Source organism: Pseudochaenichthys georgianus, chromosome 23, assembly GCF_902827115.2.
Source record: "Pseudochaenichthys georgianus chromosome 23, fPseGeo1.2, whole genome shotgun sequence".
Classification (NCBI taxonomy): domain Eukaryota; kingdom Metazoa; phylum Chordata; class Actinopteri; order Perciformes; family Channichthyidae; genus Pseudochaenichthys; species Pseudochaenichthys georgianus.
Window position 1 is genome coordinate 24,349,794 of NC_047525.1, and position 12,991 is coordinate 24,362,784.

Sequence of the window (12,991 nt, forward strand, 5' to 3'; positions counted from 1 at the left end):
ATAATAAAGGTATCCTGATTGAGATTTTGGCAGGAACAAATAATCTTAAAGTGATCTAATTAGAGAATACAAAAATCAAACCATCATTGTTATTGTTTGCCTTCCCTCCATTAGTATTAGATGTGGGTGCAGTGTCAGTGTTCTGCCAGCAGGAGTGTCACATGGATAAGTGAAGGAACAACTGCAGACAGTTAACATTGGACCTTAGAGCCCCAAACTGTGCAGCAAACTGGGTGAAAACCGCCTTTTGAAGGATATTATTTAACCGAGAATCACTGACAAGGTAGGTCAACACAACAAAGACTGAAATATATATATGATATGTTTAAAATACGTTGTATTGCAGAATCACAAGTGGGTGGTTAGCAGCGTGCTAACAGGCCGCGGAGCCTCGTGTTTTCTTGGCTGAATGTACCCGGGTTTATGAGCGGGAACGCGGCCACGATGTGTGGACGATGTTACGATAAAAACGATACATTAAATTAACATTTTAGAACTGAAATTCACTGCTTTTACAGGTTTTAGTTACGTCTTTGTTGTTACGGGTGTTAATGTTAAGTTGTTTAGAGTATTTAATAGTTTAGTTAAGGCAGCGGTAACCGTAGCTAAGCTTGTTAAGTTTTTGAAAGTTCGCCAACGGTCACTCATTTAAAATCAACTGTTGCTAGGCAGATGCTTTTGTGTTTAATATGGGATGATTTTACTCTTAACTAATGTATTAAACTTGTGTTTTGACTTACTTGCATTTAATTAAAAAGGGAGTACTTTGTGTTTTTAGCCTGAGATGTAATGTACAAGACTAGATTTTACTTTATTGCTCCAAACATGGGACATTTTGCCATATACATCAACCGTTACATTACACTATAAAAAGCGCCAAATTACAGCTAACAAGATTTAAAAGTAGGATATTATTTTCCGTTAAGTGTGCAAGGAATAGCATATAAAACTAAGTAACGAGATGCAATGCTAACTCGCATTATAATTTATTACAACATATTATTAGGCATGTATGTATGTATCATTAAAAACTAGCTTTAACGTGTCATTTAATTCACTAACAAGACATAGCTGCCAGAAAAGCATTGTTAGCATCCACAGACAGTGAAAGCAAACCTCCTAAACTTACATTTCCTTGTTTTTAAGTCTATGTTAAACTATTTTCTCTGGATATTCTTCTATATACATATAGGTTAACTTGTACTGGTTGTATCCTGAGGTGCTGAATGCATTTTATCTGTGTTTATCACATGTGAAAGTGCTATAGAGAGTCAGAGTTGACCACAGGGAGCAGGGGCATGTCTGGGCATATTCCCTGTGTGTGTGCCGCAGCAGCTGACTCACGCTCTCAGTCAGCTGGAGGTGAACAGTCATGTTTTCTGAAGCCTCTTTCTGCCCAGGCATATTCACTCAAGGGCCAAATAATACACACTTGCACGGATTGGGTCTGGGCATGTTAAGCTCCTAAAGATGTGTTGGGATTTGTGTCCTTTTTGTGCACTATTTGACAAGTTTTGTGCAGAAATGTCATGTTTTCTTACTTGAAATTTGAATTAAAAAACATATTAAGTCAAATTCAAATCCCTCTGCCCAGACATATTCACTCTGAAGGTCCACATAATACATACTTGCATGGATTGAGTCTGGGCATGTTCTCCTCCTAAAAATGTGTTGATATTTAGGGATTTTGGCCCTTTTTCCACCTTTCCAAGTTTTCTGCAGAAATGTAATTTGAATTAAAAACATAAGATTAAGTTAAACTCTGAATCCTTTATCCAACAGTAGCATTGTGTGTATATTAGAGCTGTAACTATTAGGCAGACAAATAAATCGCACAACTATTTTTTTATTTTACTTTTCAACAACTTGGAGATTTGCTGTATTTGACATCATATAAAGTGAATATTATGGGTTTTTTCTGACAAAGATGACATTTAAAGACTTCTCCTTTAACCCAGAGAAACTATAATGGACACTTTTACTATTTTCTGACATTTTAGACACCAAACTATCAATAGAGTTTAGAAAATAGTGTTTAGTTTCTTACAGAAAATGCTGTTTTCACCCAATAAAACAGTCATTTTCTGCATTTCTCTGTTTTATACAATATTAATGTATATCATGGACTGGCAAAGAAGATATTTAAAGACTTCACCTTTAACCTCGAGAAACTGTGATGGACACTTTTACAATTTTCTGACATTTTAGGACACCGAACTCCAAGAAAAAAGTTCTTAGTCGCTCGCATAGCTGATTCAAATATATTTATGATGTATTTCTCGTGTCGTTTCATTACTTATCAGGTTTTATACGTTTTCTTGAACACACGTGTCTGTTAGACCTGTCACGTGACCCTGTTGTCATGTCAGATTAACCCAATGTTGTGTCGCACAGGTCAGGATATATATCGCTCTGTCTCTAATCTCTTGTTGGCTGCTGCCGTAAATCGTGTCCTCGGGCCTTTCGCAATATAGCCAGCTTCATCGGCATATCATTAGATGTGGAACTGTAATCTACATTTTTTTATTTTCTGATAATCTGACATGCAATGAGATCTCCTTTTTATATACATTTGCCCCTGTGTCCTAAAATGTTAACAGTTTTCTGAAACATTAACACATAAGAATTTCCCCATATAAGAATAATGATTAAAAAATACATTACGGTTTCTTTTTTAAATGTTTCATTCCCTTATGTTTGACTTTTTTTGTTAGAGTAGATTGTAAACATAGTACGTCAACAACCGTACTCTTGCAGAATTTCCAGCAGAAAGTATACAGATATTTAGCTCAAGTTAAAGTACTACATCTACAGTTTAGAAATACTTTGTTATAAGTTAATGTCCCACATCCGAAACTTAACTAAAGTGAAACGACATTAGCATCAACATTAATGTAAGTACTGAAGGTAAAAAGATTGCAGAATGAATCTGTTTCTGTAATGGCCCATTCTGCATAATGAGTACTTTACTTTAATGGTTAATAAATAATGGGGTTTTGTCTTTAATGCTGGTAAAGCTGGAGATTACTTTAATTACTTGATGTCCTGCTGGGTAGCCTAACCTATTAGAAAACATTTTAATTAATGTCTTCGAAATCAGAGTATCTAGCACGATCAATTCATTTGTGGCAGAGTGAAAAATACTTTAATTCCCCCCCAAAAAATGTGCTATAATAGAAGAATAAAGTAGTACAAAATGAAATACTCAACTCTAGTAAATGTCATTTCCACCTCGTGTGCGGCTTTGTGTCTTTCTATAATTCAGTTGTATTGTTGATATTCCTTTACAAAGTGTTACTAGTTCAGCCATCACTGCTTTACAGTGCAGTTCAGACTCGAACAACTAAACCATATTTAAAATGCATTTGTGTAAGACAACATTTAACTTCATGGGCATCCCACAGTGCATTTAGTTTCCACTTCTCCATCCTCTTAAAGCCTTGTTGTGGAAACACACTGAAACCAGGCTCGAGTCACTGGTTAGTTAGGATGGTTAGCCAGGTTAGCGTGGTTAGCATGGTTAGCTCATTTTGACAGTAATGATGACTCACCCTGGACTAGTAGTGGCATGTCTGGCTGTGTGTGTGTGTGTGTGTGTGTGTGTGTGTGTGTGTGTGTGTGTGTGTCAGCTGTGTGTGATTGAATCAATCAGCTGTTACTGTCAAATTGAACACACACACACACACATTCTTTTAAAAGTGTGCATTTGTTATTTAGAATCTAGAAATACAACTAAAGAATATTTTGAGTAGTTTATAAAGTTAACTATAAAAAGAAGGGAATAGCTCATCTCGTCAAGGTGAGGACTTCAGATATCTTAAATTCCTTCAATAGTTAAAATCTAGTCACACCCCCCCCCCCCCACACACACTGCTGACTCAGACCTGATAGGCCCCACTCAGGCCAGACAGGGCCTCCTCAGCTGGTCTAGTCCTGACATGTCTGAGCGGCTCCAGTATATATTTGAGAGGCTGCTGTCTCCTGCTGTGTCCTGCTCTCTGACTGCACTTTATCTGCTTCACTTTGCACAGACTGCTGATTCTCTGCTCTGTACATTCTGGTAAGACTTTTCATTCATCTCTCTCCCACCCAGACACTCACTATAAAGACAGATGCATAGCTTACAAATACACTTTTTTCGAACAGTCTTGTAACTGTTTATAAATTAAATAAAACTAGTGGTTTAAGTTGTTTTATTCAAGTGGTTGGATTTGAGTTAATTTCTTTCTTTTAATGTGAAAGTTTAAAAGCTGCTTGTAAATGAAGTTTACTATATTTTATATTATTAATTATTATTATTAATTTACATGTGTGACTTTAAATGTTCATTGCAATTAACTTATATTTTATTTCATGATTGTCTACTTTTGGCATGTCTTGACTAGAACAGCGAATGCAGATTATTTTCTATTAAATGTCTCGGTAATATAGAATAATGTCCGTCTCAGTTTCAAGGTGTCTCTTTCGGTCAAACCCCAAAGATACTCACTTTAATATCAAATAAAAAGTCCATATTTGAGAAAGTAATGTTTTCTACAGTCATTATTTCTATGTTGACCCTCATCGAGTTGTCAACTTAATATCTGCAACTCTGTCCAGCGTATTGAAGACATCGCATCCTCCGACTCACACAGTCAGTATTGTTATGCTATTTAAGGAAAGATGTGAAAAGCGCGATACTCGTCTCTTTGTGGTCTTTTGGAACAAACCTCCTTTCTTCCCTCGGTGCTCCGAGGCATTCGAGTGCTTATTTTTAGGCTCTGTGTATTTCCCGCATCACAAGGCAGATGTTTTCTGCTTTTATTGAACACACTGTAAACATCTGCCGAGACAGACAGACGTTGTACCCACCTGGGAACCGTAGTGTGGCATTTATAAGCAGAAGAACTTGATGGTGGAGACGGAAAACTAATCTTTAATTCACTTGGTTGCCAGAAAAATGGATTTTCTGGACGTGTAGATATCCAGAAGTTATGCTCAAACCACAGACACTCCGTTACGCAACGATAACATTTCATAACAGGCCAGGTCTTACATCTTTCCTCCTGCTGCAGTTATGCAATGTTTTAGTTTATCTATTGCAGGCTGTCAGGAGGCGCTTATGATGAACTACCGTAAGAGGTGGATTGTGTAAACTAATCAGCGGGTCAGAGGTCTTTAGAGTCTGAGTCAGCAGACCAGGAACACTGTCCCCACTGATTAAAGAATAACAACACACGGGTCTTTTGAAACTGCTTTTCTAAACCGACCTCTTCCCTTTCCTTGATTGGATCACCAGAAACTATAATTATGGTTTTACATCATGCTTGCTTATGTGTTCCTGCAGATATTGAAGTGTATTATGTACAAATACTGCACCCTTACCATTAAACCTAACACTCAACCCCCCCCCAAAAAGTTGTAGTATTTAAGTATTTAGCTCATTTGAAGGCAATGCCAGGACTTAAAACGTTTTGGTTTGTTTCAATCCAATTTACTTGCAGGTTCCTTGTAGGGATGGGAACGATTACTCAGGTATTCGAATGAGAATATGAGTTATGAATATATATATTATAATTTTTTTTGGGTGGGTGCCTACGCTGATTACATATTATCCAATGGAATACTTCAATGTATACGACAGCCGCTCACCGGCCCCTCACAGCGGGCAGAGCTGCAGGTGCTGATCTCTCTCTCTCGTCCGGTTATACTTCACTCGCGTTTATGTCCTAGCTAGTTCTAGCCAATGATACGGCTGCTGCCCCTCCCTACACGCAGACTCAAACCTCATCTTATGCCCACATCCCAGCTGAGAGGGTCTTCTCTACAGCTGGCCTGGTTGTGAATCGCCTCTGAGTAGACGTGCTCATATTCTTAAAGAACAATGAGTATTGAATAGCTGCATTCTGTGCATAGGCCCTGTTATAGGTTGTTGATCTCTGTTGTCATGGGTTACCCTAACCCGTTATGTTGTTCGTGTGTGATCCCTCTTTCATTTAAAAACCAAGTTATGTTTTAAACATGAAAGCTGTAGGCCTATAGCTGTCAGCTGTTCAAACTGTGATCACCAGTTCAATACATTTGACAAATTCGACTTGGTTCCTAAACTTATTTGAACATGTATTTTTTTTATAAAAACAAAATATATATTATTTTTTTGTCAACATTTTTCCCACTTTTTTTATAGGATATGTACATTTCGGTTAATCGGTTAACCGTTTTTTTCGGGGTCGAATATTCATTTGCTTTCAAATTCGCATCCCTAGTTCCTTGGAGCCTAATTACTAATCATTTGATTTCCTGTTTGTGTGCAGAAACCATCAACCTCACAATGTCAGCAGAAAGCCAGCTCAACGTCGACACTGCAGACGAGAACCAACTGGTGAGAGACGCGACGTAAAGAGTCCCTTAATCTGCTTCTTTGGTGGTGGGGGGGGGGGGGGGGGGGGGGTTCCCTTTCCCTTTCCCTTTCCCTTTCCCTTTCCCTTTCCCTTTCCCTTTCCCTTTCCGATAGTGTGTTTTTTTTCTTCTGCAAAGGCTAAGATCTCAAAGTTCCGGAACACAGTGACATCACTTGGATCACTTGTGCTTCTATTGGCCTCTTTAAGGGGCGGGACATCTCTAAGTTCCACCAATCAGAGCAGACGAGGTCCCCTTTTGAATAAAATACACTTTTTTTATTTGTTTTCCTCCGATTTTTGATTTGAAATAACTTTGTAACTGTGTTTTAAAAGTTGCTATATAAGAAAAAGTTAATGGTTATTGTTTATTTATTTGGTTTTCCAGTAGTGTCTGGAACACACACATGGTCAGAGAACTTTGTAGGAGTGTCTGTTATTCAAATCTTATCTACATTTTGTGTGTTTTTTAAGGTGAAACCAAAGCTAGAGTTCCAGACGTTGCTGCAACAAGCTGGAGCCACTAAAGACACTTTTACCATGAAGGAGGTAAACATGGATTTATTTGTATTTATTGGAGGTTTTATGTACATTTTGAATGTCTCCCATGCTAATATGTGATGTATTCGTCCTGCAGGTGATGTTCTACCTGGGTCAGTACATCATCCAGAAGCAGCTGTACGACCAGAAGCAGCAGCACATCGTCCACTGCTCCCAGGATGCACTGGGGCGAGTGCTGGGGGTCGACAGCTTCTCTGTTAAAGAGCCACGGTGAGGAAGAGGAGGAGGAGGAGGATTTATTAGTGTTTGTTTTGGTTTGCTCTACAGCAACAACAACAACAACAACTGACTGTTTCTCAGTAAAGGGACGTTTATGCCAGTTATGGAAAGCAGTTTATTTTACTATTTGTAATACTACCATAGATTATCAAATGAAATGCATCTCATTTAATATAATATGGCATAGTGCAACAACACAGAAAGTAGGTATATAATATAGTAACACATAGGGCTGCTCGATTATGGCAAAAATCTAATCTCGATTATTTGGGTCAATAATTGTAAATGCGATTATTAATTGACTTTGAAAACATCTATTTATTGGAGAAAAGAAATGTGAACAGTCTGTTTTTAACAGTTGATTACCTGAACTTTAAATATAACTCAACTGAAAAATTAAAAAAGTAATAATAAAGAAATTATCGTTTTATTTCAAGTACGTTGTTTTCGTAATCGTTGCAAGCCATAATCGCGATTTAATTGAGCAGCCCTAGTAACACACATCAAAACTTGATAATAATATATAATTGTATGTTCCTTTCAGAGTTCTCTTCGCTATGATCACCAAGAACCTCGTGGCGATAAAAAGCCAAGGTAAGACTGCTCCACTTTTCATTTTAGTGTTATTTAAATGTCGAGATTGAACACGGTTCTTTATTTATTGCCGAAGGGGATCTCACGTTCACAACTGCTTTGAAAAACACATGTAATGGACTTGTTGCCTTTGGAAACGCCGTGCCGTCAGACGGGAACTGCTGGGCTCTTGGAAACGAGTACATAATAATCACACTGGCTGGATAGACGTGAGAGGGGGTTGTTTAGGAGATAACTTCCTCATTTCCACGATGCACCTGTTCCTCTTCTCCGCTTCCTCTGGCTCCGGATTCAGAACATTCATAAAATCCTAACGTGTCTTTCCGTTTCCTCCTCAGATTCACCGCCGAGCCCCATCGCACCCCAAAGCGAGACTCGGGCAGACAAAGGGGCCGAGGTGAGACTCGGATCAAATAGAACCGTTGTGTTTGAGTCCGTTTTGAGCAAATCTTACCTCAAGAATCTGAATCAGAAGCGGCTTTATTGCCAAGTAGGTTAACGCTTACTGGGAATTAGCTTTCGTTCGAACACAGACGCATTAAAATGTAAGAAAAGGACCAAAAGAAGGACGAGATATTTCAATGCAAACCGGCAGTGGCTCAGTCAGTAGGGGCTTGGACTGTGAGCCGTAGGGTCGCCGGTTCAAGTCCCCGAACAGACCTAATTATGGAGTGCTACTTGGAGAGGTCCCAGTTCACCTCCTGCCTTATTTATCAGAAACTTTAAATGAATGACTTTTAAAGGAGAATATTCTAAATATTAAACCGCATGTAGGGGCAGCATTTGCTACGGGGATTATGATGGGAAAGGCAAAGAAAAAATGAAACTGACAGATTTTTAAAGGGAGTTTTAATATTTTAGAATATCTAATAAATGTGTGTTTGTGCTTTTAGGAGGCCGTCTCAGGAAGCCGCTCTTCGTCACCAGAAGGGCGAGGAAGAAGGAGGAGGAGGAGCAGCGGCAGGAGCATCGATGCCGGTGAGTTTAATAATAATATGACTTTATTTTATTTATAGAGCGTTTTTCATGGTACTCGCTCCTCTTAAAGGGGACCTATCGTGCAAAAAGCCCTTTGTGATGTCTTCTCTCCATCACCATGTGTCCCCGGTGTGTCGGGGAACTCACACAGCGTCAGGAAATAAACCCTCTCTCTTTTCCTCCGTACCCAAATCTCTAAAAACGGGGAACAACGGAGCTGATCCAGATTTGCGTCCGATATGACGTAATATCTGAAATGTGGACCCACGGGCCAATCAGAAACGTTGCTATCAGAAACAATGCCCGACTGTTTTGGACGTAATATGGTCGGTGTTTACATTAGCATGGCTAACACTCAGAGCTAACCTGTACTGGAGAGCATGTGTGTGAAGAAGCAGGAAGTAGAAAGGAACTCAGCTTGTGGTGTAACCGGCAAGAGAGAAAGCCTTTGAGCTCCAGACTGTTTCAGAGCCTTGATAATCCATGATATGGCGTTTCATCACGGCAGCATTTAGTTTAGACGGTAGCTGCCGGGTCCCGCATGAGCTCAGACCCTCCTCTTTAAAGCTTTATCCCCGAATCAGCACTTTAGAAACAGGAAGTGAAATAGAGGTGACCTTTAAGTCTGAGGTATTAAAGTCCAATCACTGCCTCTCTCTCTCAGGACCCTCACACAGCACAGAGGGTGGTGAAGCTGAGAAAGAGGAGGAGTCAGGGGAGGAAGATGATGAAGAAGGAGGGAGGAAGAGGAGGAGGTCTGACAGCTACTCCCTGACCTTTGATGACAGTCTGTCGTGGTGTGTGATCGGAGGATTGGCGAAGGACAGACACAGCAGCCAATCGTCAGACAGCACCGTGAGTATTTACACACAAAAACATCTCATTTATTTAGACATTTTTGTTGTGTTTTTATTACGTTTCGTATTTCTGTTTTATTAAGCTTTTAGTTTAAGAAAAATAATAATATTATTTGTAGTGTTTTTTGTTTTAATTCCACTGTTAGCTTACAATAATAACAGTGTGTGTGTGTGTGTGTGTGTGTGTGTGTGTGTGTGTGTGTGTGTGTGTGTGTGTGTGTGTGTGTGTGTGTGTGTGTGTGTGTGTGTGTGTGTGTGTGTGTGTGTGTGTGTGTGTGTGTGTGTGTGTGTGTGTGTGTGTGTGTGTGTGTGTGTAGTCTGGCATGTCAGAGCTCACGGTTGCCGACTCGGAGAGCGACAACTTCAGCGTGGAGTTCGAGGTCGAATCCGTCGACTCGGAAGACTACAACGAAGACGAAGCTTCTCTGATGTCCGCAGACGACCAGGTAAATATTCATTTTTCAAGGTTTTTGTGTAATGTAAATGTTCCGGAACACGGTGACATCACTACGGAACACTCGTTCTATTGGCTCGTGCTCCAACGCGGGAAAAGTATTTTAATTAATACATTTATTTTATTTATTTAAAATGTTGCTATGAATAAAAAAACAAGTTTATTTTTTAGAATTAAATACATGAAAGAAATAAAAGAGTTTTTCTAGAAGGAAAAGTATAATTTCTTTACATATACCCTGAGTTTTGTGATGCTCCTATTGGCTAGCGCTCCAACACACTGTACGTGACCAATCACAACAGAGCCAGCCAGCTAACCAATCAGAGCAGACTGGATATAATGTATGACAATAAATAAAATACTGATTGTTTTATATATTTTGTTCTCTGTCCAGGTATACGAGGTCACCATATTTGAGGCGGAGGATAACGACTCGTTTGATGAAGACACGGAGATCACTGAAGCTGTGAGTGCACACACACACACACACACACACACACACACACACACACACACACACACACACACACACACACACACACACACACACACACACACACACACACACACACACACACACACACACACACACACACACACACCAGGTCTAACAGTGTGTGTTTCTCTCTCAGGATTACTGGCGCTGTGTGAAGTGTGACGAGTTGAACCCACCTCTGCCCGGAAAATGTCTTCGCTGCTGGACGCTGCGCCAGGATTGGCTGTCTGAAGCGTCACTCCCCCCAAAGCCCGCCTCCTCCAGTTCCAAAGACCTGCCCACAAAGCCCACCGACCAATCAGCAGCCAGAGAGACTCCAGGTAGAGAGAAGCTGTTTACCTGCAAGGATTCAAAGGTTTTATCGTCATATGCTCAAAAGCTACGGAGTAGAAATGGCAATGGAATTCTTCTGACCTGATGTAAATAGAACAGAATATGAAATAATGTACATTAAGACCAAATTAAATACGGTTTATTGCGGTGATAACTATTTATTTAAATAAGTAGATTGCAAGATGTGGGAAATAACAAAGCGATCGATATTAGACGTACCTTTTCTTTTACAATACATTTTAAATTCTCCTTAACCGATGTCCGCTTTGTCTCCCGTAGGTTCAGATGGCGAGGAGAACGAAGGGGTGGACGTCCCCGACGGGAAAAGGTCTCCGTGCTTCCCTGACTCTTCAGCCCCAAACTCCGAGGAGCTCCTCTCTTCCTCCAAGCCGTCCTCTTCCTCGCAGCAGAACACTCCCGACTCGCAGCCTTCTTCGTCCTCCATGGACTCCCAGGAGCTCCTCCCGTCTTCCCCCAACACTCCTCGTCCTCCCGCCGGAGTCCCCAATCTGGAGCGCAGTGTTTCTGCAGAATGGCGTCTTCCCGAGTCCTGTCTGGACCCGTGCATCATCTGCCAGTCGCGTCCGAAGAACGGCTGCATCGTTCACGGGAACACGGGACACCTGATGTCCTGCTACGTGTGCGCCAAGAAGCTGAAGAACAGGAACAAGCTGTGTCCCGTGTGCAGGCTGCCCATCCAGTCCGTCGTCTTGACCTACCTCAGCTAGAACATCCCAGAAGAGCATCCAGCGTCTGCCGGGTTCCTTCCGGCTCAACCCTCATGCCACGCAGAGGTTCTGTTCAGCAGGATGGACGCGACAAAGGAACGACGTGACTTACCATCCCCAATGCTAAGCTAACGGCGGCTAATCCTTTAAAAAAAACATCAGAGCGAACAGGAAGTTCCATAATTACCAAACTTCAGTTGCCTTGCGTCCGCTCTCTCTCTCGCGCTTCAGGGGTCTGACGATCTGTTCAGGAAGCTGGGATTATTTAATTTGTCAACAACCGCCTAAAAAAGAGACAAACCTAAACCATTTGTTAATGTTCTGTGCTTTGTTCACTTCCTGTTTCTGTGCGAGGCGCATTGTTTCCCACTCGTGTCGTTTCTGACCGGTTTTTGTTAATGATGTTCTTTTCATTGAGAAAGTATTCAATTAGTTCGATTTATAAAATAGAAAACCACTTTTTAATGGAAGGAAATGTGGTTTTTACTAAAGAAGAAGAGGAAGTGCATACTTTGGGTTATAAACAAGCATCCTTTGAAGAGCTCCAGCGCTCTCGGGTTGGTCTTTTTCGTTATGGGAGAAATGAAATCTAAATGTCAGTTCCATTATTTCTCGTTTGGAAGCGGTTTGTCTTCCTCTGTTTTCTTCTGAAATGTCCCGCGTTCGAAAGGGACATAAGGAAACTGTTGTAATGTTATAATATACATTTCTCTGTCACGTTTTGCTCCACTAAATGCATCATTTATTTAAAACGGAGTAAATATACCTTGTAAAAACTCATAAGTGTCAGATTGTTTCTTAAAACTGTTTTATTTAATAGATTTCCCGATAAATCTTTGATTCTAATTAAAAGGAAAAATAGACTTTTCCTTTTTGGATAATTCTGTTTCTCACACATTTTACAACACGGAAAACTATCCACAACGCTTTGGATTCATTCCAGCATCCTTATTTGGATTTAAGTTAGATATCACCAGGTGTTGCATCGTTGATTCTCACGGAAGATAGTTCAAGGTAAGAAGGGTTCCAACGTTGCACTTTAATCTTTTATCCGCAGTCAAGACAGATTTAGGGTTTTCCACGTAAGGAAAAGGTGAGACTCGCCATTTAGAAGATCTTAACCGGATTCCGGTGCCTTGCTCAAGGGCACCAGGGCAGGAGGTGAACTGGGACCTCTCCAAGTAGCAGTCCACGCTCAATTCTTTAAGTCTGGTCGGGGACTTGAACCGGCGACCCTACAGCTCACGGTCCGAGCCCCTACGACTGAGCCACTGCCGCAGAGATATGCTCTGACGCATATCCTGATAGTTTGGGTTTTTGAATTAAATTATTAACACAAATTGCATCCAGTTCTTGTCCTAAAGTCAGTGGAGTGTCCCGATATGTTTCTGAGA

At 40.6% G+C, this 12,991-nt stretch overlaps 1 protein-coding gene across 2 annotated transcripts; it reads left to right on the plus strand.

The window, feature by feature from the left end:
• The first annotated feature begins 164 nt into the window (after positions 1–164).
• On the plus strand, positions 165–12,380 carry mdm2 (MDM2 proto-oncogene). Of its 2 annotated transcripts, XM_034075152.2 has the most exons (13): positions 165–283; positions 4,032–4,060; positions 6,294–6,361; positions 6,852–6,926; positions 7,015–7,148; positions 7,702–7,751; positions 8,090–8,148; positions 8,645–8,729; positions 9,394–9,584; positions 9,904–10,032; positions 10,435–10,506; positions 10,673–10,856; positions 11,149–12,380. In XM_034075152.2, exons 3-13 carry the CDS (start codon positions 6,311–6,313, stop codon positions 11,595–11,597), a joined length of 1,479 nt encoding a protein of 492 aa, XP_033931043.1. In that variant the 5' UTR covers positions 165–283; positions 4,032–4,060; positions 6,294–6,310; the 3' UTR covers positions 11,598–12,380. The 2 variants fall into 2 exon arrangements, with proteins under 2 accessions (XP_033931043.1, XP_033931042.1); XM_034075151.2 differs by lacking the exon at positions 4,032–4,060.
• Positions 12,381–12,991: the final 611 nt, after the last annotated feature.